We start from the raw sequence: 25,967 nt of genomic DNA, 5'->3' as shown, positions 1-25,967 counted from the left end.
GGCTGGTAAACACTGGTCTTTTAATTTGTAATACTATTTCACAATATTACTGTCTTTATTTTATCAAATAAATGAAGCATTGGTGAGCATAAGGGTGCTTTCACATCTGTAGTTTGGTTTATTTGGTCCGGACCAAGGGCGAAAAATGATACTTTGTTTTGGTTCCTTTTCACACCACACTGATTGCTCTGGTCCGAATCAGTTGATGAAACGAACCAAAATGCAGTCACGTGACAACATCCACATCACTCGTTGGCCAGATGCGTCTTGAACGCATTTCCATAACTGCACTTCGACAAACACTAGTCCTCATCCCATAATGCACAGCGCAGCCGACTATGGCAGCTGGTTTAGTCCAAAAATGCGCAGTTCTTTAGCAGTTGGGTCTGTTCGAGGTCGGATCACGTTCTCACCACAAACGAACCGCTCCAGAGTTCATTTGGTCCGCTTTTGGTGCGCACCCGAGTGCGATTGCTGCATTCACACCAGCCCAAACGAACCGCACCAAGGGGGACAACGAACTCTAGAGCGATTCAACCCAACTAAATGAGGCAGGTGTGAAAGCACCCTAAGAGACTTGAATTTTGATTTATTTTTATGTTTCCAAACAGGTACTGTACAATTCCAAACAGGATCAGCTCTCATACCTGTATAGCAAAGTCAATGAGGCCACTTATATTGAGAGAGTACTCCATGAGGTCGAAGATGAACTGGATGTGTTGGACCAGTGGGAGGTGATAGGACATCCCTAAGGCAAAGCTGGTGATCTGCTCCAGAACATTCCTGGACACCTGCGAGATCCCAAACACACCAGTATAGCCTAATATAAGACTTAATTATCATCATAATCGATCATTGTGGTCAATATTGTAATCATTATCATTTACCACAATGCTTTAACAAGTTTAATCAGTAAGCAAGTTTTTCATGCAAGTCTAAAATGTGATTAATCGGACAGCGCTAGCCTATTTGAACATCTGAACGTACATAAAAGCAAGTGAGATGGCATGATTTACAGAGAATAATGATTTAAATCAGTACAGGCATATACAGTGTATAGGAGGAATTGATGCTAGTCAGTCTGCATATATTGGGCAGTCGGAGTTGACAGATTTAGCAGAAAATCACATTGTGTATGATGGGCACAGAACTTTTAGCCTCAGACTATGAATCAGTCAGAGGATATCAAACGTTTGATATTTTGAGCCGTTTCTAGAACACATCCATGAGATTGGGAATTTAGTTTGAGGGCGAAAAACTTCCTAAGGCAGATTTTAATCTTGTTCAAGTTCAGCACGTTGACCAACAGAAAGCAGCTTGTTTTGAAAGTGACTTCTGTTTGAGTGTTGCTATGCATTGCTATGCTATTGACAATAGACCTATTTTGTCACCAACATTTTGCTGATGTGACCACACATTTAGAGTAAGAAAAGGGGTGAAAAATTAAACTGCTTTTGGTGCAAAAAACTTGAATAAACATTATTAGTGCTACAAAAGGGTAGATTATGTCCCCATTTAATGGAATTATGCCTCTAAAGCCTCAAGTATACTTTGTTTTCCACATTCCAAAGTGTATTTTGGGCTTAAGACACAAACCTGTGGGAAAAACAAACAGGCCACAGTAGTTCGTTCATTTAATTCGGGCTGACCTGAGAGGTGACCTGGTGCTGGTCAAAGTGTGAGAGGTGCTGGAATTTAGAGAAAATGTCTTCAGCAGTGGGAAAGGCCTCGGGTTTACTCCTCTTCCTCTTCTGGCCTTCCTCACCTCCTGAGGAAAGACAACAAAAGACAAAAATCAATGAATTCACAGCACACATGAGAGAGACCACGTGCCATCAACAGGCTGTGAGCCTTAAAAGAATATCAGGAAGATGAAATACAGAGATTGCTATCAAGTTTAAAGTGCATCATCAAGCATTCATCAGTCAACCACTGAGGTCAAAGGTTTTTTTTAAATGAAAAGCAGCTGGATGGGTGATTTATTCACGACGGGTCAGTGTTCTGTGCCGTGCTTGAAATAGTAATAGCTGTGGGTTGAGCCGTTTAATGTCAGGACCAAGGCAACACTTAAGTCTGCTGCGGGGGAAATAATGGGATGTTCAATTACACCTCTATTAAAAAGTAAAAGCAAAAGCAGGGCTGCTCTTTCTGACCGAGTCGGCAGCTAAGCTTGAATATAATAAGTCAATGATTGCTATTAGCATTGAAATGGGGCTACAGCTATGAATATTTAGAGGTTCAGTGCAATGAAAGGCTGTTAATAACAGAGCAAAATGGAAAACAGGGTGAAAAACAAGACTAATGAAATTGAGCATTAATGAAGAACGGTCTCTATGAGGAGAGACGGACATCCAAATGTGTCACTCCGGAGTCAATAGGTGAAGCTAAAGTACATAATCGCAGTCAAAATCGATTGGGACAAATAATTTGTGCTACATACCACAGCAATCATCTTCAGAGATTCGCGTTTTTGTTGTTTACACCGAGATCATTTTCAAAAACGTGCACTTTGAATCCCGTTTTCAGGCACCCAAAACGCCTTTGTCGTGTACATGAACAGCCAAAACGCATAAAAACGTTTACGTTTTTAGTTGAAAACGGTGTTGTGTAAACAGCCCCTGATATAGTTACTCATCAAAATCTGTTAATAACTGAACGGTTGGTTTGAGTTGTGTTCATTCCCACACCTGTCTCTGCTGTACTCTTGCGGTTGAGAACCTTCAGGATGTCTTTGGTGATCTTCTTGATGGCGTGGCGAGCTTCATCTCGCTGCTTGCCTACTCCATAGAGAACCACCAGACGCTGGTTACACTCATGACTTGCGTTCTCCTCCTAAACAACAATCAATTTAGTTCGAATATTAGTCATGTGGACTACAGTTCAAAAAGTTTGGGGTTGGTAAGATTTTTTATGTTTTTGAAAGAAGTCTCTTATACACACCAGGGCAATTATTTGATCAAACAAAAATTGACAGTTTGTTTTTGCCAAAACAATATTTCCCATAAATCCTCAGTGTGCTCACCTGAGGAATGGGGAAGTGGGTGGCGTACTGTATGTGGCGAGGCTGCTCGTAAACCAGGGGGAAGGCTGGGTCCATGCCCTTATCCTTGGCAGTGTTTTTGCTCTCCTGCTCTTGGGCAGGTTTCTCCGGGGAAGGGCTTCCCTTCGACTCACAGTGCATTGGAGGAGAGAACATCTGCTGAAGGTTCAGACAATGAGTGCGTTTACATGCACGTTCTTTACCTGATTAAGCTTAACAAACGGACCACGCACATGATCATGTAAACGCGTTAACTCGCTTTTTTTCTTTATCAGAGGTAAGGTCAGAAATGGCTTAAGCATAACCAGATCGTCCCAGCCAGATTTTTGGCCCTTGAGCTGATTTCACCCAGCATGTAAATGCATTAACTTGCTTTCAGTCAGCTTATTGAAGTCTGCATGTATTATATGTGACAGGAACGTGTCCTTACTGTGAATGGAAATATATCGGAAACTCAGACTCTTTCTTGACCCCAAAAAATTATAAAAGTGCTCTCATCTCGTGCAGAAGAAGTGGTACATTCAAAATGCTGCATCTGTAACTGCGTGAGAGGATAATATATTAGGCGTAAGTTTCACGCTGACATGTTGCAATACTCTTCTTCGGTTTTGAATGCTTTATTTAACATCACAACCGACATAAATGAAATACTCAGAGTCAGATACTCAAATTATGATGATTTGACATCACTACCGGGAAATGACCTGATTTATTAATAAAGTCTTGTGAATGTGGTTTACTTGCATTGTCTGGTTATTGGTTTGCATGTAAACCCGGACAACAGGTTATTTCAATAAGCTGACTTTTGTGAGTTAGCAGCGTACTGGTGTGCATGTAAACGTGCTTAATGATGCATTTAATAATTGACCTTGGTTAGCAAACATCAGGTACCATCACTATTACAAAATAGACAAATATTGCGAAGCACTCTCCAACCTCATCAAAGTTAGCACTTGAGTTGTGATCCATCTCCATCGACTCTGACATACCAGTATCCTAAAAAAACAAACAAATTAAAGCATTATAGTAAGACTAAATTCTAAAACTAATTCTATTACACTGTGACTGAAAAACAAATAAACTACTTGCCTCGATTTTTACACTGCTTCCTGCATCCTGCTCTTTGCGCTCTGATTCGTCAGAGGGCTCGTCGCTGGGGGAACGTGGGCGGGGCAGATGGGAATCGGAGGCCAGGTCACCCCGGGAGATGAGGGTGCACATGTAGATGTTGTGTGAGAAGACGTCATGACGGATGAGCTCACAGAAGAGCAGCACAAGATTAGAGAACTCCACTCGCTCGCTCTCGTTCCCGGGCTCAGCTTCACACACACAGAGACAAAGATTAAGTTAATTTAAAAGAATAATTCATCCCTAAAGCCAGAAATGGAACCAAGTTAAAAAAAAACATCCCAAAGGACACTGATATATTGACTCACTGAGCACAGGGGCCTGAGTGTCCAGGAACTGCAGTAGGACGTCCTGGAAGACAGGCAGTGTGGCAGTAGACAGAGACCCTGATGACACAGAGCCTTTCTCATCTACAACCTCTGACTCTCCACACCTCTAAAAACACACACAGAAACTGTCAAATGAGAACTGTGCAGTAGGACATTATTAAACTATTTTCATAGTGTTTTTGGTTCCCAACAGCACCTCTGCCTCAATCTCCGTCTGTCTCTTCTCCAGGAGTTTGGCCACCACCATGGCTCTGTGCGGCCCTGACCTTTTACAGGAAACAGCCCACTCACACAGCAGGGTCACCACCGCATCGTCGTCTGGACTCATCTACAGTTACCAGCACATTACACGACGTTAAACATCAAACTGAGGACAGATCAGCATTTATTTGAAACAGAAATCTTTTGTAACGTTACAAATGTATTTGGTGTCACTTCTGATCAATTTAATGCATCCTCAAACGTATTAATTTCTCTCTCTCAAAAAAATTTAAATACTGACCCCAATATTTAAAGTCCCTGTAAAGTCAAAATTAAGTATGTGTTTTGAGTTTGTCACACCACAGAAAAATGTGTTATTAGCCACCCAGCCAAATTTGAATGATAAAAAAAGCCAGCAAGTACATAAAATAAGCTATCAAAATCTTGAAAAAATGAGCAGTAATCTCTGCTATCAAACGCTGGGGGCGTGTCCACTGGCTGCGCTGAAACCACGCCCACTCGCGGGAAAGCTGCCGTCGTCGACTCGCCACACTCAACTCTACAGCCGGAATGGATGCTCGCACGGTGGGCACGCACTGGCGAATGGCACCAGTTGTCGGCGCGACAGGAGGATGAAGGCTGAGGCGGGAGTCGGTTCGGCCCCATTCACCAGTAACAGCGGATTATCAGTGAATCCCAGACAGTTATCTCCGACGAAAGTTTATAAAACTATCCCGTGTAAAATGATTACTTACAGAGGCGGGTTTTGGCGGTGATCCTCAGCTCTCCATCAAGGTGGCTCTTCACAAAATTAATCCACTTCTTCTTGATGTAATCGTTTTTAGGAAATTTAAACAAGGACACCGATCTGTTTTGTACGTGATCCGACGATCGCATCCAGGTAGTACGCATTTCCGTGACGAAGGCATAGCTAGTAGCTAGCAATCTGTAGGCTGTGTTACTAATAATAGTACTGACAGTAACTCGCGATTGAGCGGCACACTGATGTGAATCTGCTCTATAATTGTTAGGAGCGGCCAGCCTCAGTGGCTCCAGTGCGTCATCAAGTAGGGGCGTGTCCAGGAGCTCAAGGGCTACAGTGCGTCATCGAGCCCTGTTTTAGCCCCGCCCAGAAAATCCGGAAAATAGCAATGGTGAAAAACTGTTTAACGATCTAACTCCACAATTCAGTACTTCACAGTTCACAGTCTTTGTAATATGTTTTAGCAATACATTTCTAACATTTATAATGTGTTTAGAATTTTTTTTTTTAATTGCCTTTACAGGGACTTTAAACTGTAGTGTCACTTGTTCAGTGGAACCACATAAAAACAAATGAAAACACCGTTGTCTTTACCTCGTGTCCATCTTTGCTCTGACCCGAGCCAAAGATCCGGTTATACAGCGAGTCCAGGGAATTGCTAAAGTCAGACTTCTCAAAGCTGTGGTTATCCAAAACCTCCAATGTGTGCAGAACCCGGCTAATAGTGAAACCTATCGGGATTATACATTTAACAGGCTGTACCAAAATAAAATAAGTCCTGTCCATACTGAGATACTGAACAGCTCATTCATGCCCACCTGCTGTGGTTTCCTGACACTTGTCGAAAGACCAGCGGAACTCCACAGCCTGTCCTCTCTCTTTCACCTGCTCTTCAATCTCCCTCACCTTGGCCCGAACCTGAGAAACATCACATTCCTTTAGACAAACTCACTAGATGAAGTGCCAGAGGATCAGATGATGTAAAATCAACTGAAATCAAACCTGCTGGTTAAAGGTGCTGGTGCCCCCCGGCATGGGCAGGTTAGAGGGGGCGATTGGCAAGAGGTCTAACGGGGAGCCGGTCTTATTACGGCTATCTGTCAGTGAGTAGTGCCAGACCAGAGCGCTGGGGCAACACAACACGATACTCTACACGGGGACAAACAGAACGAAACTGACATCAATAAACAGGAAGACAGGAATCAGAGGAGTGCAGCTGGAATGACACACCAGACAGTACCTGCAGCATGCAGCTGAGTCCAAACACCACGGGCCTGTGCTGGGGGCAGATGTAGAAGTCTGTGAAGGGGGTCTGGGGCTGGTTGCCCCCTGAAGGCTGGGAGGTGGGGGTGGGGGGCAGAGCGTTCCCTTGCTGTGCTGAAATGCTGTGGGCCGGGTGCCCGCCTGGGCTCGGGCCGAGACTGCCATCGCTCAGCAGCAAATTGAGCCGGCGTGTGCAGAAATACGCCAGCCGTCTAGATAAATAGGCTGACTGCACAAACTCCCCAGAATACTGAATGAAATAATGACAAGAGGTCAAAATAATCCCACCCGTCAAGACAGACCGAAGCTTTTATGGGCTCTTTGCCTTGATTTCAGGAGAACAATCTGCAGAATAGTGTTGTCACGATACCAAAATTATTGTTTCGATACCGATACCAAGTCAAGAATTGCGATTTCGATACTTTTTCGATACTTTTCCTGAAAAGGGAGAAACACTCTCAAATATCATTGCTGTGCTTTATTTTAAAACTGGGACAACATTCCAATCATAACACACTAATAAATGAACATTTGAACAGCAGATAGGCTATAATAACCATTTGAACAAAATATGAAATATGAAAAATATAAAAAATAAATTAGAGCAATGACATTCAAGGTAAAAAAATAAATAAATTTAGCAGCATTATCTCAGTTATCATAAGAAACATAAGATTTTATCAATATCAATGCCACTGACGATTCTGCTTATCGATCCGATTCTTTAACGATTCTCTTATCGATTCATGATAGCATTGTGTGGAAAAAAGTAGTCATATGCTTTTTCGGGGGGAAAAAACAAGTGTTTTTATTTGTTTTATGTAATTAATGTAATAAATGAAACCTTATTACAAAGTGTTAACGATTAGTTATACACCGATTCAGACGGATCAGTTGTTTTAACCATTCATTAAAACGAATCGGTTCAAATGAGTCATTAGTTCGCGAATTGGACGTGTCATTATCGGACGTGTGCGCGTTGTGTGATTATCCCGGCGGTTACATCCCACTGTCATCACAGAAAACATTTCATGACTGGATAGTTTTTTTCGTTTATTTAAAGTGTGGTTTATGTCAGCTGAATGTGCGGAACGATTCAGAGAAGATAAGGCAACGTATTTTACCACAATTTACACCCAGCGGTAATTCAGAAAAAAAAAAAAAAAAAACTCCGAATGCTCCACATGAAACTTTAGTCTCCCGACCTTACCATCGTGTCGAATTATTTTGATTAATATGTGCGAGGGAGAGAGAGAGAGCAAGACAGCGCTTAGTTTTGAGACGGTGAAGCCTTGTTTATACTTTCGCCTGGCTCCGCAGAGAGAGAGAGTGCGCGCGCGCGACCGGGGCTCTCTCTCTCTCTCTCTCTCTGCTCGTTCAGTTCACGCGCCCTGTCACACGCGCATGAGGAGAAAAACACAGACGTCCATAGGGAGGCACTGGAAGCGTGCGTTGCACACACCAACATGCAATACTCTCTTACAAATCTGGAACGCGGACATTCTTAGAAGTATCGATACTAATAAATTTAGGTATCGTGAAGTTTTTAATTTCCGAGTATCGCGATACTTTTGAAGTATCGGTGCACCGTGCAACACTACTGCAGAACTCATTGAAATATGGTCAATTGTGTTAAACTGACCTGTAACAGGAGCGGCAGCAGCAATCGCAGAAGCTCGTCTTCTCCAGGTCTGATCTTCTCAAAACACTCCAGCACCCAGGTGAGAAACTCATGTCTGTCTAACATGCCATCCTATGTACACATACACACAATAAATAATCCCAACCCCAAATTGCCAAATGAATTATAAATGGCAGTATGACCAATATCACGTATCAAGTAATTTTACATCTCATATTTTTGCCCTATTCAAAAACAATCAGCACATATCATATATACACTATCATTCAAAGTTTAGGGTCTTTTTTAAATAAATAAATAAATAATTTTATTCAGAACAGACTTTTATAATGTTAGAAAAGGTTTCTATTTCAAATAAATGCTGTTCATTCGATTCATCAAAGCATCCTTTGAGCGGAACTCAACTGTTTTCAACATTGATATAATAATAAGAAATGTTTCTTGAACAGCAAATCATCATTCTAGAATGATTTCTGAAGGATCATGTGACACTGGAGTAATGATGCTGAAAACTCAGCTTGGAATAAATTACATTTTAAAATATATTCAAATAGAATATAAAATGTTGAAATATTACTGTTTTTGACCAAAGTAATGTAGCCTTGGTGGATATAAGAGTCTTTTTTCATAAACATTTATTAAACAATTTTTCATGTTCAATTCTTTCTCCTATCCAAATTTAATCAACTAAAATAAGATATGACTATAATTGAGCCATGATGAGCACATAGATGACACGCATCAGATTTACCAATACATATATTTGGATACATCAACTAATTAAATGATTTACAAATAATTTGAGACTTCATCTCATTTAATATTATTAGTTGGAACTAAGGATGTAATTCTAAGATTATTCATAACAGGTGAATGATTCGCAAAACTAACAAAATAATAACGGGAGAGTTATGACTTCAATTTCTGACCGGTCACTTTTGCACAAATTTAAACTTTTAGGTGAACTCTCCCTTTTATAATGTCATCTGTGCCGGACATAACTCTAAATTCTTTGTTGAACTCACTTAATAACAGGACAGTGAGACATTTCTACCTTCGAACAGTATATAACACCATGACACCCCGTCCTAACACAATGACTTCAGATCTGACAGCCTCCGTACAACATGAGATAGCAACACACAGCATCTTTAAAGTCACCATGAAATCAAAATGGACTATTCTTGTTTTTTTATGGGATATTATAGAGCTGCACAATTCTGGATAAATTGAGAATCACAATTTTTATTTTATTTTTTCAAATAGAGATCACGATTGTCCGACAAACTAAACTAAATAACATGTAACTTTCTAGAAGTTCGGACAAAATGTGAATTGCTGCAGTCATAACAAACATTAAAAATGTTTGATTAATTTGAGTGGATTATAAAAAAAAAAAAAATGTTTTGAATGAATGATTCAATGACCCTTTCTTTACTGAATGAATCAGTGTTTTGAGCAAATCTCTTGAATGAATGATTCAATGACAACGACATCTACTGGTATAACGATGTAGATACAATCTTTATTTGAAGTGAATCTTCAATCTTTATTCAAAAGGTAATTTGATGATTTTGATTGCTACCATAGACATCCCCAGTGTTTATATACCCGAAATATAAACTTTTATCCCATGTACTTCTGTGATCATTTGAATATATGTAACTTACACAATCATACTGTGATGTTCACAAGATTGTTTGTGAAGCTGTTTCATACCTAAACATTAGAGATGCACATATGGACAATTAATTAATCCGCAACCGCATCACAAAACTCATCATCAGTCCGCCATCCATCCGCACCAACGTTTTTGACAAATTTTCAAAACCGCACCCGCCCGCCATCCGCTGATTGGGCGATACAAGGCGCTGCTGATGTGACAGGCGCGAGACTAGAAAGCTCAGAATATCAGCAGTGAACTCCGTCTCCGATCGGCGCGCAGGGACAAAAATAAATAAATAGCCTAAATTAAACGCACTTCGGCAAACCTGACCTTATCTGATAGGCTACTGTACAATATTTTCATTGTAGCCTAATAGAAAACGCATTTTGGCACATAATTTCAACATGCTGCTATTGTATGGGGGCAGGCGCCATTTGTAAAGCGGCTCACGCTGAAAATAACAGCAACATTTTGTCACATTTAGCTTCAAACAATGTTTAAAATACTGATATCACATCACACACTTGTGATGCACCATATTAGACGTCCCCGTCTTGTGGCTGTCATGAACATAATCTGCTTCGCAAGTTTTGCAAATGACATAGCCTGCACTGGTGTCATCCTGATTTACCACTTTGTAAAACTTATTCCAAGGCAACACTTTTCTGACCTTCTATTTCCTTTGTTTTTAATTCTCCTTTTTTGAGTTTGTCACGTACCTCCTTCGCCGGCGTTGCCATCTCTGATAATAACAAGCAGTTCACATAGACTCGACTAGCTGCCTGATGAAAATTTGACTATTCCAAAGTGTGCTCGATTTTTTTTTTGGATGTAGGTATAGTCAGATAACAATATTTAACAATGTATACATATATTTTTCATTTGATTGGTGATCACCACCCGCCCGAATTTAATTAAAATATATTTTTTTCGTCACGTCATCCGCCCGATCCGCGGCTGTAACCGCCAACCGCGCATCTCTACTAAACATGACAACTGCTCTCTCTGTCTCATCAGCAGCACCAACGCCGATTTGAATGTTCTGCTGAGATTTTGTCAAAAGTTTAATAGACACAGACTAATTGTTGTAATTTAGGGATAAGATCGTTTAACGAATAATCGTGTAGCTCTAGGATATTGCAGTATTTATTATAAATGATTTATCCGTACACATCCTTATTTTTTTTTAATCATGTGTCCCCTCCCACTTGCAGCGACATCTCCTTTCTTCTCTGATGACACGTTTACTGGTGCGAGGACAGGACAACCTGTCACTCACATGAAATTGACCAATAGCAAACCACAACCATGATCCAATCAATTCCCAATGGACAAAATCAAGCCGCACCCTTCATTTGTTCTTGCTCGAGAAGCAGTTTCACTCGGATATACGTCCCAATAGGGAAGAAAAGACGTTCGTTTCATGCAGACTTTAAGTAAATATGGGCGCACCCACCTGGAACATGAACATGGCCAGTTTCTCGTTGTACTCCCACTGTTTCATTGCAGTTTCGACCTCTGCAGGAGGAGCGGGCAGAGGAGACCCGCAGCCCTGGCTGGGAGACTGTCTGTAAAACTCTGCCACCTTCTGCAGCTGCTCCCACAGGTATTTAGTAATTATCTGAGTCCATTCTACAGAAGCCAGATAAAACCAGTGAGGCATTGCAGCACAAAGCCCAATTACACAGCACCAACAACAGAGGACATCCTATCTTCTTTCAAGAATTAAAAGAGGACATGCTGCATGTTTGATACAGCCAAATTCGTATATGAGCATATAGAATGATGCACATTTACCACACTAACCTATGCAGGGGTCAATGACATGCCTCTTCTTCACCTTAGTTTCAGTTATGGCAGCGTGATACGCACATGTCATTTTAATCATCCAAGCAGATCGCATCACCGGCACAGAGTATTTGGCAAGGTAGCCAAACACTTCCTCTTTCTTGCTGAAGATAGGAACCTAACACACACACAGCAATTAGACTAATGCAAACCCCAAGATAAAAGAGCATTTGACCTCCTACTGTGAAATACTGTAATGCTCAGAAGTTTGTGCGCTATTAACACAACAAGTGATCTGTTCAGAGTTCACAAAAAGGAACAAAGCAAAAGCAAACCTTTTTAGCAAGCTGAGTTAGGGGTTTGGTCCCGGCCAAGTCCGTGAACCAATTATTAATGGAGCTCTGAGACCTGGCTGTGACGAGCCAGAAATTATCCTTCTGATTGACCTGCGGCTTCCTCTTCCCAGTGTCTGGAAATGTGTTGCAGCGTAACTTCTCTGCAATGATGCTGCTGAAGTTTGAGCTGATCTGAAAAGCAGAAGGAAACAGGAATCCTCAGTGTAAATGAATGAGGATGAGACTGTAATAAAATGCATGCATGCAATTGACCTGTGAATGAATTGATCATCTTACCTTTGAAGGATTGAAATTGACATTTTTAGCGCTGCCATGCTCATCGCCTGAAACAGCTGGCTGGTTGTTAAATCCTTGCTTGACGTTCAAGGCCGTCAACTCATCCTAATCAACGACAGAGAGATAGTTTCAGTTACTACATGCATATCTCATTACAGTGTTCAGGCGAGTCAATCAAGCGGCAGTTAATCAGAGTTAATCAGTCCTCCATCCTTATGAGAGCTCAAAATTCATCAAGACGACAAACTGAATTCAGACTGAAAAATCTGCAGCCACAAGTATAAGAGATCACATGCAATGCTGAAAAATAAGACTTGTGATGCAATCCACAAACACACATTATATATATATATATATATATAAAATTTTGATTTATCTTCTTGACAGTCTTAATGCGTTTGTGATATAATGGTTGTGTCTACCTGGAAACATTTTTAGGCATCATAGGCACGTACATCGTTTTTGCATGCAGCATAGATCATTAATATACAAAATTCTGAACGAGGCATTGGTGTCCACAACTGTTGCCAGACAGCTCGCTAGGTTTTAAAATGCATCCATGACAAACACTTCAATCCACGAGCAGTTGTCAACAAACATAAACAAACCGACAGTACTAACAGGCTATTGGGATTGTTTACATCTTAAATAAAGCTTTATTGAATTGCAAATACTTATTTAATTATTATAAAAACACAAGATAATGATTATTAACATTCGTACATTTCACATGACGCGCTTTTTAAATGGCACTGCGACGATGAAAGTGGCTTTAAACAAAAAGCTCGACAAATATAGATCCTTACGTCATTTTTAAAGCGGAATTTCACTAATAAAATATCCGTTTTGTCTCTCTAGCCATCTGCAACAACAACTAAAGATGAAGACCGAAATAATTTGAGGCAATAAATTATGTTTTTCTGTTCAGCTAGTCGAGCCGTTCGGTTCATTGTTATTGGTCGTTAGCTGACGGCAGGGCCTCGTCTTAACAGCCCTGAAAAAACACTCTTTAATTCACTATTTAAACGTTAAATATGTCTAGAGAGGAAGAGGGAGAGTAGCCTAACCTCCTTTTGCTTCGGGTCCTGTGGATAGACGTCTGGGGGACCGAGTCTGGGCCGTTTAAGAGGCCTGTGTTCGTAGCTCAGAATGCCGAAGGCAGCCATCATCCCCGCGGCATGTCAGCCCGGTGTGTAGCCGATCCTGTGCGCTGCTGCTGCGGCTAGAGCTCCGCAGCTTCACCGATGCTTCCGCTCCGACGGGATTGATGGGAAAATACAAGACAACATAAAAGTCCCTTCAGTACAAAATAATAGAGCTTCTTTGATTGTAAGGACTTTATTTGTTCGATCAAGAGCTCCTGCAGCGTCGTTGTGGTTAGTTTCGTGTTGTGTTTTTATTAGATGAGTGACTATAGGCAAATGATAATACATTTAGGCTACATGTATTACTGCTTAGATTAAAAAAGGCCAAAGTGAGAACCATGAAATATTAATAATTTTTCCTATAGCCTACAATGTTTATATTACGTTTGTCTTTAAAGTGTCATATTTTGAACAAAAAAAATCAAAAGTTTAAAGGCATGCAGGAACAAAATGATATGAACAAATAATCTTTATCTTTCAACCCTGACAAAGGTCTTACACACACAAAGCAGTTAAATGTATAAATATACTTTTTATTCAATAAAACATTTTTGTAACAATCATAAATCAAGTGTTAAACAACCACAAAAGTATATCATCTCTGGATCTTAAAGAACAAGGCAACTCTTAATGATTAACATATCTAAGCTTGTGAACTGATTTGTATTTATCTTGACATTTCCAAGATTAATATCTAAACAGACACTGCAAGGTGTGGCATAAGTTTATTTAAATAATAATAATAATAATAATAAAATAGACTTCCAAAGGCCTATAGACCTTAATTCCTGCATAATTCAGGTACCTGTGCAATTCAGCTTGGAAAATACAAACAACTGTCATTCATTCCTGAAGAGATCATGCAGTGAAGTCTTGATATGAAGAAGTACAGGCACTCCTCAAGAATCTAAGGGATTTTTTTGGGATTTTCGTTGAGAAAATTATGTTAGATAACAGAAATATGCACTTAGAATACAAAAAAAAATAGCACTGTCTTGATGAATTATTATAAGAAATCAAATTGCACATTTTCTTCTCTCTAAAACACTAATTGCACAATGCTTTTGACAGATATCCATCAAATATATAACAGCAGAGGCACATAACTTACACAGCATGAGTGACAACAACAACAAAAAATAAGAATGAAAATAAAACACATTTCTCTTTTTTGGTGCTGATCTCTGGAATGATTGATATGTGTGACTGATTTGAATGTCATCTTTGGTTGGATTAATAACATGCATGAAAACGTCAGATACATATAAGGCAATTCAATAATACCTTATGGTCAATACATATCTTGCATACTTTATAGAGCCCAACATGAATTATAGCAAATAAATGAAACCGTCAATAAATTACATTTATCAGTGTGCTAAATTTACTTCTACCAAACACAGGCAGAAGATCTAGTCCAGTAAGAGAAATGCACTCAATCAACACTTGTTTGGACTGACCGCAAGAGTCAGGTCGCCTCTCTGGCAGGCAGGATTATTCACACATCAACACAAATAAAGTGCCATCAACATAAATGTTTCCATTGGAAAGATGTCCTTCATGACATCATATACCGTATGAACTCAAAATCTCTCAGTGTGCGAACAACAACATTATCATCATTATCTTAAAGTATAACAAACAAACGGAAAATCTCAGTTTCAGCAGCTTGAAGGATTTTTACTCTGCATCTGGTATACATCTTCTCAGCAGCAGGTTGGAGGGCCTCTCGTCCCTCTGAATGTTTTCGTTGAGCAGAGGGTCCGTGTGATCAACGCCTGCTTAGTCCTTACAGGTGAGCGTTTCTTCTGCTGCCACCATCATGGCATGGAAACATGAGTTTTCATTGGCCAGCAAGTTTGAAGGGGTGTCAAACTCCAAAATCTATTTCAAAGATGATAAGATGTTACATGAACATAACTTTGTCTATATGTACTGTTTATAGTCCATAATCTATACATCTAGGCAGTTTTTTGATGGAAAATATCAAACCAAGTGCAATCCCTAGACAAATGACATATTGAGCTTTTCTTAAACTAACTTTACTGTTCTGGGTCAGTTATTCTACATGTAATGAGAATCCATCAGATTTCAAAATAACACTTTAATTGCATGTTAATGTTTTTGACAGCTCTCTGTAGATATACTGTACATTGTGTATATATAGAATTAAAAGTTTAACACCATTCTTCTTTTTTAAGAGTTAACACATTTATCTAATTTGAGACTGAAAGCTGAACCTTTGGAGCCGATTATCATATGAATTATGAACATGTTCTACTAATGCTGTCCCTTTGGGGTCACTGTATGATTATCATTAAAACAACAGCAGATGAAAGTGGAGCCCCACCTGCCCCTGGTCCAGGACCATGATCCTGTTACAGTTCAGCACAGTGTTGAGGCGATGGGCAATCACTAGAGTGGTGCAGCCGCTGAAAGAGCTGCGGATAGTGTCCTGTATGAGGCGGTCCGTCTCTGTGTCGATAGCAGCGGTTGCCTCATCTAAGAGCAGGATCTGAAATACACATACAGCACAAGTTTGTGATCATCAATGTTGTAATCAAAATCTTTTCAATGGACAATTGTTTCTCATTTCTTTTTCATTTCAACATCCCATGAAATGGTCATACACTGATGAGCCAAAACATTATGACCAGTCTCAGGTGAAGTGAATATCGTTGATCATCTACGCCAGCTTCAGTTTGGATCCAGCCTCTTGTGAAGACTTCCGATGACCCAACACCTGTGAAGAGTCGGCGCCAACTCCTGACAGGACTTCAGATGATGCCAACTCTGAATCAACATGCACCACTGCCAGATTTTCTATATATTGTAATCATTATGTTCACAACTTGTAATAATTACTTTATTGAGCTCATCGTTTCTGCCTTAAATTATGATGTTAGCTAACTGCATGAATTTAGGGGAGTATAGGGACCGATTCAGACAGTGTAAATATGAAGTCTGGTTTCACGTTGGTGTCGCACACACAGTCTGCTTCGGTCCAGAGACACGAGAGCACAGAGTCGGCGCAGATCACCAACGAATCGGACCCATCTGAATCCTACACAGAATGCTATATTTTAATTTAAAGTGATGGAGGAGTTACGGTTAGACAGACTAACGAGTAGAAGAGATAACACCGGTGCCATTCACCAACATAAATACACATCCTCAACATAATTATGTTCACTGTTTTGCTTTAGTAACAGTTTCATATTCAATTTAAAGGGGAAATCTATTAGACTGTCATAAGCTGTCAAATGCAGCTTTGCCGAGCTGTGATACAAACAAATCGCTATTGACTATTTAAAAGGGGGGAGGGGCTACTCGATATGTCTCTTTCTGTGGAAAGAGAGTGGAAATTGGAAATTACGTCAACTCATTGAATAATGCTGTGCGTTTCAAGGCTCTTCAGTGGGCCTTTAAGGTCTGGGTAGAAGGAAAGCAAACAATCAGTTCTCGTGTTGGATACAGAAAGAAATGGTCAGGAATAAAGATCTGATCAACTTTGAAAAGGGCCAAACTGTTATGGCAAGGCGACTGGGTCAGAGTATCTCTGAAACGGCAAGGCTTGTGGGTTGATCCGGGTCAGCAGTGGTGAGAATTTACCAACATTGGTCCGAGGAGGGACAAACCAAAAACCGGGGGTGTAGGGCATAAAAGGCTCATCGGTGCACAAGGGCAACGGAGGCTATCCTGTCTGGTCCGAATGTGTCTCAACATGGGAGCTGCGTAGCGGCAGACGAATCAGGGTGCTTAAGATGACCCCTTTCCACCATAGAAAACACCTACAATGAGCATCTGAACTGGAGCGTGGTGCAGTGGAAGAGGGTCACCTGATCCAATGAGTCTCGTTTTTTATTCTTCATGTTCGTGTGTGCCGTTTACCTGGGGAATTGATGGCTCCCTGGTGGAGGGAGTGTGATGCTCTGTGCAATGTTCTGCTGAGTGACCCTAGGTCTGGCTATTCATGTGGACGTCAATATGACACATGCTGCATACCTATACATTGTTGCAGACCAGGTACACCCCTTCAGGGCAATGGTGTTCCCTGGTGGAAGTGGCCTCTTTCAGCAGGATAATGCACCCTGTTCAGGAATGGTTTGAGGACCATGATGAAGAGGCGATGCACTGGCCTCCAAATTCCCCAGATCTCAATCCAATTGAGCATCTCTGGGATGTGCTGGACCAACAAGTTTGATCCATGGGACACCTTCAGGAGTCTGGTAGAGTCCATGCCAAAGCGGGTCGGTGCTGTTTGGGCAGCACGCAGAGGACCAACAGCATATTAGGCAGGTGGTCATTATTGGAACAGTAAGCTGGGGCAGGACATATTGATTGACCAATAGTCTTTCATTTTTGTCCAAGAACATACACAAATAATTCAGTAAAATGTGTTTATTATTTAAACTGTAAAGTCAGTGGTTCTCAAACAGGGGTCACTAAGAGACCTCAATTCAAAGAGAGCCTCACAATGACTTTTATTTGATATTTTATTTAGAAGAAATTTTGATTAAAAAATATATTTAAAAATCATTCTAATCCTTATCCAGTAAATCACGAACAACTGTAAGAGTCACGTAAATTCATTGGTTAACAAAAACATTCAGTTCCTAAAACTTCTGGAATCCTGATGTCATTATTTTAATTATATATTTTTTTATACAGAATTTACATAAACAAGGAGTACCAATAGATTAAAATAAGTTGGGGGTTTTTAAACTAGAGTTTTGTTTCTTCTAATATTGTTGTGGACAATGGAGCGTCTTGGAGTCAAAAAGGTTGAGGAACCATTGGTATAATTTTTCCCAAAAGAGGATTATTAAACTGTGAGCGAACTGCTTGGGTGTCACAGATCAGATGTAATTCCTGATATAATTCCATGTGAACTGTTCTGTACAGACAGTTACATCATATCCCTTTATGATATCATTGCACATTTTGTGCAAAGCTTCCCAGGTTTACATGATCGTCAAGTTTAAAAAACAAAAAGAAAAGATTGGATACAATTTATACTAGCAATAGTCATTCACTGTCTGCCATGTGGTGGCAATGTTTCACCATTTGACAACAGCTGAGATTCACCAGAATTGTAGATCAGTGCTTCTCAACAGCAGGAGAAAAACAATGATGCAAATAATATACTGCAACTAATCATATAATCAAATTGAGTTAGGGCAGCAAAATAAACCGGTTTATCAATTTTAAAGTGTAAAACTGTTTGGTTGACAACATTCTTCAAAATATGTTATTTTATGTTCCACAGAAGAAAGAAAGTCATACAAGCTTGGAATGACATGAGGGTGAGAAAATGATGAGATCATTTTCATGTTTGGGTGCATATATGCCACCACACAAGAAAATGAAAAGAAAATGCGTCACTAAATATAGATCATCACAATATAGTTCCTGGTAATATTAATACATTTTAAGCATGTTTCTTTTGCGTCTGCCAGACCTATTGTTGTTAATTAAAGAGCAGAGCTGAGACGAAGTGTTCAGGAGTTAATCCTAACAGTTACCTTGCTGTGTCTTAGAAGAGCTCTGGCCACACATAGAAGTTGTCTCTCTCCCACTGAGAAGTTCTCTCCATTATCTGTCACTTCTGAATGCAGTGAATTGGGCAACTGGTTAACCTGAAACCAAATCAACACATTACAACCTCTAAGGCACAGCTACTCAAAGACATTTGCCTTTTGGAAAATAATTCCAAAACCTCCTGCTCTTACTCACCATGTCCTTAATGTGCGTTTTCTCCAGTGCTTCCCAGATCTGTGCATCAGTATAGTGATCCCAGGGATCCAGATTTGATCTGATGTTGAGATAAGCAACTTAGTCCACATGGTCAACATAAACTAACCCTGGTCTTACTGTGCACAATTCATCAAATTATTTGCTGATTTTGCTCAACTTCTGTAATTAATTAGGCCCTGTTTACAGCTGGAATTAAGATGCGTTTTGTTCGATCGGATCACAAGTGGCGACACAAAATACAGGCCTAAGCAGGGTTCTAAAATGTTTGGAGCTTGTCCACTTTTGACCACTTCCATAGGGGTTGTCGAAAACCCATTAGACCGGATTGCTTTCGTATTGTAAACGCTCATGTGGTTAAATATGTTTGAACAGCCACAAAAGACCTCCTACTCTCCGCCTACTGACCTAACGCATAAACATTATGGGAAGCGAGCTTGCCAGACGGGATTTCGGCGTGATCTTATGGCTGTCAGATCAGAAACTAAATCTGCTGTTCTCCGTGTCTTTTTCTGTCGTCTTCGGTGCGTTCATATAAATTGTGTGAGCTTATTTTGTCCTTTAGATCAAAAGATCTGAAAAAAATATACATATATACCCTCCCCTCTAAGAAATCAGGACAGAAGTGGTTGAAAGTGGATTAAAACACCAGGTGTAAACAGGAATGTGTCTCCCTCGTCTATTTGTGATCCGACCTAACAAAACGCACGAGGTGTAAACAGAGCCTTTGTTTTGGCCCTCCATTCTGGTATGCAACGCCCACTTTTTCACAATCTGATCAATTCCACATGGATAAAATGTAGTCTAACTTTCACACTGAAGGAAGTGAACTGCATCATTTTGACTTCAGGAGTTCAGCTGAAAGCACATGGCTAGTATTAGTAAAGTGACGTGGACCGTACCTGACAGTACCAATGAAAAGAACCGGCTCTTGGGGGATGACTGACAGCTTGCTCCTCAAGTCCTCCAGACCAATGTGAGCGATGTTGACACCGTCAATGACGATTGATCCACAGCTGAGCTCCACTAGTCTGAAGAGTGCAACACCCAGTGAAGATTTCCCTGAGAAAACAACCAACCTGTGTCACAATCTATTTCCTCCACCAGTAATATGACTCGCAGTACAGATGAACACAAACAGCATCTGATAGGATAAAAAAAGTCAAGTAGACAAGTGTACCTGAGCCCGTTCTGCCAACTATCCCTACGGTCTCCTCTGGAAGAACGCTAAAGGAGAGATTCTTCAGAACCAGAGGAAGGCCATCCCGATACCGCATTTCTACATTCTGGAAGGTGATTCGTCCACCCGCTGGCCAGCTGGAAGCAGGAGCGGAGGATCCGGCGATCTGTCGAGGACCTTCGCTTTCCAGGTTCTGAGTAAATAAATGGTATAATGTTTATACTTTGTCCTTCAGAACTCAGCAAGACTGAGTTATTGGCTTCATTAATCACTGTAAAATGCTCTCCGCCACTTGGGGCGGCAGCTAAGACAGCTGTACTGTTCTGCTTTGATAAAAGTCTCCTGAAACAAGCTGTGTCATAAGCTATGGTGTTCTGGCTGGCAATAAACGCATCCCATGAAGCCTGCTGAGCGGCATGTAGCAGACTCATTATGCACCGCACTGACCGCTGGGCTCAGCGGCCTGTGCAACGTAAAGAGCTGTTGTCTTGTGTGAGCTGTGTCAGTTGAATATGGTCTGTCCCTTTCTATTTGCCATCGACACTACCCGCATGCATGTGTCACAGATGCTTCTACCTTTATGTAATGATTGATCCGCTCCACTGAGGTAAATCGGGCTTCGGTTTCAGAAAGGAGCCTCACGGTGAACTGAAACAGGCCAGTCAGCTGGATATGGGAAGGGAAAAAAAATGGACAATGAATAACAATTATGAGCAATAGTAAACAATGCTAAGTAGCGGACCTGCCCTACAAGCTTCCAGCACGTCCCCTACTCGGCTGTGAGAGCAGCGCACCTGTACAGCGTAGGAGATGGCCAGGCCCGCGTAGGCAGGGGGAATGTTGCCGTGCATTAAGACGATGAGGAGGGCTATAGTGGTGATGAGAGAAATACTGATAAGATCCAGACGAACAGCCAGCCAACGCATAGCACAGCTGAACAGATAGTGACACGCTTGGTTTGTGTCAAGCAGGGCTTGATTCCTGGTGGAATAGAACAGATATTTAGCTAAAGTCCTCATTTTGTGATTTTATTTATAACATACTTTAAATATTGTATATATGTATTGTATATATTATATATATATATATATATATATATATATACAGTATGTACAATTTGTGGTCAGTTTTTAATGTTTTGGAAAGACGTCTATTATTCTCACCAAGGCTGCATTTATTTGATAAAAAATACAGTAATATTGTGAAATATTATTACACTTTAAAATAACTGGTTTCTATTTTAATATATTTTAAGTTGTAATTTATTTCTGTGATGCAAAGATGAAATTCCAGCATCATTAGCCTACTCTAGTCTTCAGTGTCACATGATCCTTCAGAAATTATTCTAATATGATGATTTGCTGCTCAAGAAACATTTCTTATTACTATCAATGTTGAAAACAGTTGTGCTGCTTAATATTTTGTGGAAACCGAGATAGATTTTTTTTCAGGATTCTTACAACACATACAATATTATTTATGAAGTATTGCTTCATTGGGTTTTCAGTACAGTGATTTTACATTTCTTTCACTGTACAGTATGTGTGTAGGATGAACATTTAGTCAAATTCAGGTGGAAATCCAAAATATGCCCCAAAGTGGATGGGATTTATGAATAGAAAGTTCAAATGAACAGCATTTATCTGAAATAGAAATCTTTTGTAACACTACAGGTGAAACTGGAAAAATTTGAATAACGTGGTGCAAAAGTTCATTTATTTCAGTAATAGCTTGTTTTCATATGACGTCACGCCACTGCGTTGCCATGGCGCGAAATGCAAATGGAGGGCAGGAAGTGATTTGCTGTATTTAGAAAGCACTATAACAAACTCAAAATGCCTATGTTTTGCGTCGTTTATGGTTACTTAAATCGATCAAACCACGAGGAGTTTTTATCGTGTACCAAAAGTTGTTGTTCATAAGGGGGGAAATGCAAGAAATTGACCGAAAAACTCCGGGAAAACGGCTTGCAAACCTACGTCTGCGGTCGGGAGGAGCCGAATGGGAAAATGCCCGTGTGTGCCGTGATCACTTCGTCAAAGGTGAGTTAATACAACTTAAGTGGCTATGTTTGTGTAACGTGTAAGTTAACGTGTAACGTTTACGAACTTTGTAAAGTCAAAGTATGTCTGTAAGACGAGGTAGTTGCTGATATCTACCGCCTCGATGGCTGGAAAATCTTTCAATTCAGTTGAAAATCGCTCCTCTTAATAACGTAAGGATCACGTCCAACATGTTTGATTTTTTGTTTATATCTTTCTCTTGTAAAATAGTGTGAAAAGTAGTACAGTACGGACTTTCCTCCATCTCGTCCATTGCGCTCTTCACTCCCTGCCCTCCATCTGAATTTCGCGCGTCATCATAATCACGTGACTGAAACCCAGCTATTCAACTTAAAAGCTGAAACTAATTTATTATATAGACTCATTACATGCAAAGTGAGATAGTCCAAGCCTTTATTTGTTATAATTTTGATGATTATGGCTTACAGCTTATGAAACCCTTCAAAAAAATGTGAATATTGTGAAAAGGTTTTCATAAGCTGTAAGCCATAATCATCAAAATTATAACAAATACAGGCTTGAAATATCTCACTTTGCATGTAATGAGTCTATATAATAAATTAGTTTCAGCTTTTAAGCTGAATTACTGAAATAAATGAACTTTTGCACGATATTCTAATTTTTCCAGTTTTACCTGTATAAATGCCTTTACCGTCACTTTTGGTCAATTTAATGTGTCCTTGCTGAAAAGTATTCATTTCTTAAATAATAATAATAAAAAAATCTTACTGACACCAAGCATTTGAGCGGTAGCATATATATGCATTCATTAAGTACATTCGTTTATAACTGTAACCTCCGTTACAATACAAAACAGTTAGTTCCAGTCCTCAAATTTGATTGGTCTTTGATTTTTCATTATTATCTTATGCAATGACATTTGTGAGTGTGACTTTTTGAAATTTGAGAATACTTTCTGGGGCCATGGTACATAAAGACCTCAAGTAAAGTTTCCCCAGCATAACTTCAGCGTTTCAGTGAAAAGTTCTGTAAAGTCATGGAGGACATTATGTTGTCTGAATATTACCTGTGTATGAAGTCAGCACCCCTGCCGTAAGCATAGATAGTGGACAGTCCTTGCAGACTGCTGGTGATATGAGAGGTGAAAGGGGATTGGCTGATATTTTCCAGGCGCTTCAGCTCACGAATGAGAACCCTTTGGGTAAAAAGGACAATCGGAAAAGTAAATTTATTTATATATATATATATATATATATTTTTTTTTTTTTCCAGTCCCTGACAAAAAGTCACCCAGTCATGAAATATGAGCAGCGATATACGGCTGAGTTTTGATCAAAGCTCTGGCTCATCTCATCTGCTTATCTGTGTGGCTCACAGAACTGCCTGTGATGTGACAGGTTAGTGGCGAGATGGAGGCCCACAGGGGACAATAATAGTGAGACTGAGGGGATCTTCCTGGCTGAGCTGCAGTCATTTCTGGCTTCTGAACTGATTTATACGGGGCTTTATGAGGCCTCTCACACGTCAGCGCTATCGCAGACAGGACAGCAGAGTCTATCTGCAGTGTAAGGCAGAGGCCATTACTGATGAAAAACTAGCCTGATTTGAGCTTGTAAGTGCATATTTAAAAAAAGGCAAGGCTTGTGAATAATGTCAGTTATGAATTAAACTTTTCTTAAAATGAAGGTGAAAGAGGACAAACCTGCCCTTGATATGTAAGACAGATTCTTTGTAAATACATGCATGAGGGTGGTTCTGTTGTCTTTTAAGAGCAAAAGAACACATTCGAACACATTTCACTTCAAAGAGAGAAACAAATGTTGCATCACAATGGCTAGAACTAGTGGTCAGTAGTACACTGGCAAATGAGAGGTACATACAATTGCTGGCATTTTTAAACATATTTTACATAATATGTTACCCTTTTTTATGTTTAAAAATTCCAGCAATTTGATGTACCTGTCAAAAATCTTTACGCTTGTAAGACTTTCGTTCATCTTCCGAACACAAATGAAGATCTTTTTGATGAAATCTGAAAGATTTCTGTCCTCGCAACTGACACTTGTCGTGATCGTAAAACTAATAGATATCAATTGAGCGGCTTAGTTCAAATTTTCGAAAGACACACGATCATGATAAACAGATTGAATTTAGGCTTTTATTCACATATAAACATTCATCAACTCACACATCAGTTGTAGTAAACGGAAGCTCAAGTATGTTCGCTTGACGTGCAAGAACCAATGAGGTTTGTTCTCATGCACAAAGCAGATTCGCTTTAGCTTCTGTTTATGTTCGCTGATCAATGTTTATTTGTGAATAAGAGCCTAAATTAAATCTGTTCATCAGATAAAGTGATCAAGTCTCTTAAGAAAATTTGGACTAAATCGCTCAATTCATTTGGATTAGTTTTACAATCTCTTTATGAAATTTTTGAAGTGTCAAAAGGGTAGCTGAGTTGCTGCCAATGGAGGGACAGAAATCTCAGATTTGATCAAAAAGATCTACATCTACATTTGTGCTCTGAAGATGAATGTCTTATGGGTTTTGAACGACATTAGAGTGAGTAATTCATGACAGAACTAAACCTTTAATACATATGAATACATTTATATTTTAATTAAATAATTACCTGTATAATAAAAATAATTAAATGAATATATTAGGGCTGTCAAACGATTAATCGCGATTAATCGCATCCAAAATAAAAGTTTGTGTTTACATAATATATGTGTGTACTGTGTATAATTATTTTTAATACATAAATACCCACACATGCATGTGTATTTAAGAAATATTTGCATGTATATACTGTATATAGACTGAATGTAGCCTATATATAATGTATATTTTATATAAATATAAACATTTTATATATAAATAACATTTTTCTTAAATATATACATGTGTGCATTTATATACAAAATAATTATACACAGTACACACATATATTATGTAAACACAAACTTTTATTTTGGATGCGATTAATCGTGATTAATCGTTTGGCAGCCCTAGAATATATAGAAAAAGTTTTCATTTTCTTTAGTGTCTTATTACTACATCGTTTTTGGCAGATTTGGAACGCATATTTGTCTATTAATCAGCCTGACCTATTTATTTAGTTCTATGTTTTACATTGACACAGCACAACTATCGGTTTCTTTTAATACATTTGATAGACCAAACCTGGAGATTCGGTTGACAATGAAGAGGAACGCCCCTAAAGGAATGATGGAGAACAGGAACCATGGAAACACGATGCCCACCATTGCCAGACAGAACAGCACTAGTGTCACATTCTGAAGCAGCATTTCGGCTTGCATAGCCAGCCGCACGTCAACTATGCAAAGAGGAAGAATACAGAGTCAACGTGTGAGAGAGCGAGACATCAAAACTCTTTGAGACGCCCCCG

At 39.7% G+C, this 25,967-nt stretch overlaps 2 protein-coding genes across 7 annotated transcripts in view; both read right to left on the bottom strand.

Annotated features, from left to right (window-relative positions):
- The window catches only part of med12 (mediator complex subunit 12), a 36,001-nt gene extending 22,267 nt beyond the window's left edge, over positions 1–13,734 (bottom strand). For 2 of the 6 annotated variants that reach the window (XM_056250296.1, XM_056250294.1), the window contains exons 1-18: positions 13,520–13,733; positions 12,453–12,557; positions 12,156–12,347; positions 11,839–11,998; positions 11,489–11,664; positions 8,367–8,477; positions 6,702–6,974; positions 6,464–6,610; positions 6,280–6,379; positions 6,056–6,192; positions 4,694–4,825; positions 4,477–4,603; positions 4,130–4,359; positions 3,977–4,036; positions 3,023–3,199; positions 2,688–2,832; positions 1,650–1,768; positions 648–791 (exon numbers count right to left, since the gene is read on the bottom strand). In XM_056250296.1, the coding sequence (XP_056106271.1) occupies positions 648–791; positions 1,650–1,768; positions 2,688–2,832; positions 3,023–3,199; positions 3,977–4,036; positions 4,130–4,359; positions 4,477–4,603; positions 4,694–4,825; positions 6,056–6,192; positions 6,280–6,379; positions 6,464–6,610; positions 6,702–6,974; positions 8,367–8,477; positions 11,489–11,664; positions 11,839–11,998; positions 12,156–12,347; positions 12,453–12,557; positions 13,520–13,621 (2,637 nt within the window). In that variant the 5' untranslated portion in view covers positions 13,622–13,733. Of the gene's footprint in view, positions 1–647; positions 792–1,649; positions 1,769–2,687; positions 2,833–3,022; positions 3,200–3,976; positions 4,037–4,129; positions 4,360–4,476; positions 4,604–4,693; positions 4,826–6,055; positions 6,193–6,279; positions 6,380–6,463; positions 6,611–6,701; positions 6,975–8,366; positions 8,478–11,488; positions 11,665–11,838; positions 11,999–12,155; positions 12,348–12,452; positions 12,558–13,519 lie in introns of all 6 variants that reach the window. The other 4 variants (XM_056250297.1, XM_056250295.1, XM_056250299.1 and 1 more) reach the window with 3 other exon arrangements.
- Positions 13,735–14,633: 899 nt separating this feature from the next.
- Positions 14,634–25,967, bottom strand: part of wu:fb13g09 (ATP-binding cassette sub-family C member 5) — a 52,672-nt gene continuing 41,338 nt past the window's right edge. Inside the window, exons 20-29 of the mRNA XM_056250301.1 lie at positions 25,742–25,895; positions 23,622–23,750; positions 21,326–21,512; positions 21,108–21,197; positions 20,532–20,724; positions 20,254–20,413; positions 19,334–19,412; positions 19,123–19,236; positions 15,948–16,112; positions 14,634–15,481 (exon numbers count right to left, since the gene is read on the bottom strand). Coding sequence (XP_056106276.1) covers positions 15,380–15,481; positions 15,948–16,112; positions 19,123–19,236; positions 19,334–19,412; positions 20,254–20,413; positions 20,532–20,724; positions 21,108–21,197; positions 21,326–21,512; positions 23,622–23,750; positions 25,742–25,895 — 1,373 coding nt within the window. The 3' untranslated portion in view covers positions 14,634–15,379. The remainder of the gene's footprint in view (positions 15,482–15,947; positions 16,113–19,122; positions 19,237–19,333; positions 19,413–20,253; positions 20,414–20,531; positions 20,725–21,107; positions 21,198–21,325; positions 21,513–23,621; positions 23,751–25,741; positions 25,896–25,967) is intronic.

The sequence above is a fragment of the Rhinichthys klamathensis genome, unplaced genomic scaffold (genome assembly GCF_029890125.1).
Source record: "Rhinichthys klamathensis goyatoka isolate OS25496 unplaced genomic scaffold, OSU_Roscu_1.1 h1tg000068l_1, whole genome shotgun sequence".
Taxonomy (NCBI): Eukaryota; Metazoa; Chordata; class Actinopteri; order Cypriniformes; family Leuciscidae; genus Rhinichthys; species Rhinichthys klamathensis.
Note: the sequence above shows the minus strand (reverse complement) of the source record. Positions and strands in the feature narration are given on the sequence as shown.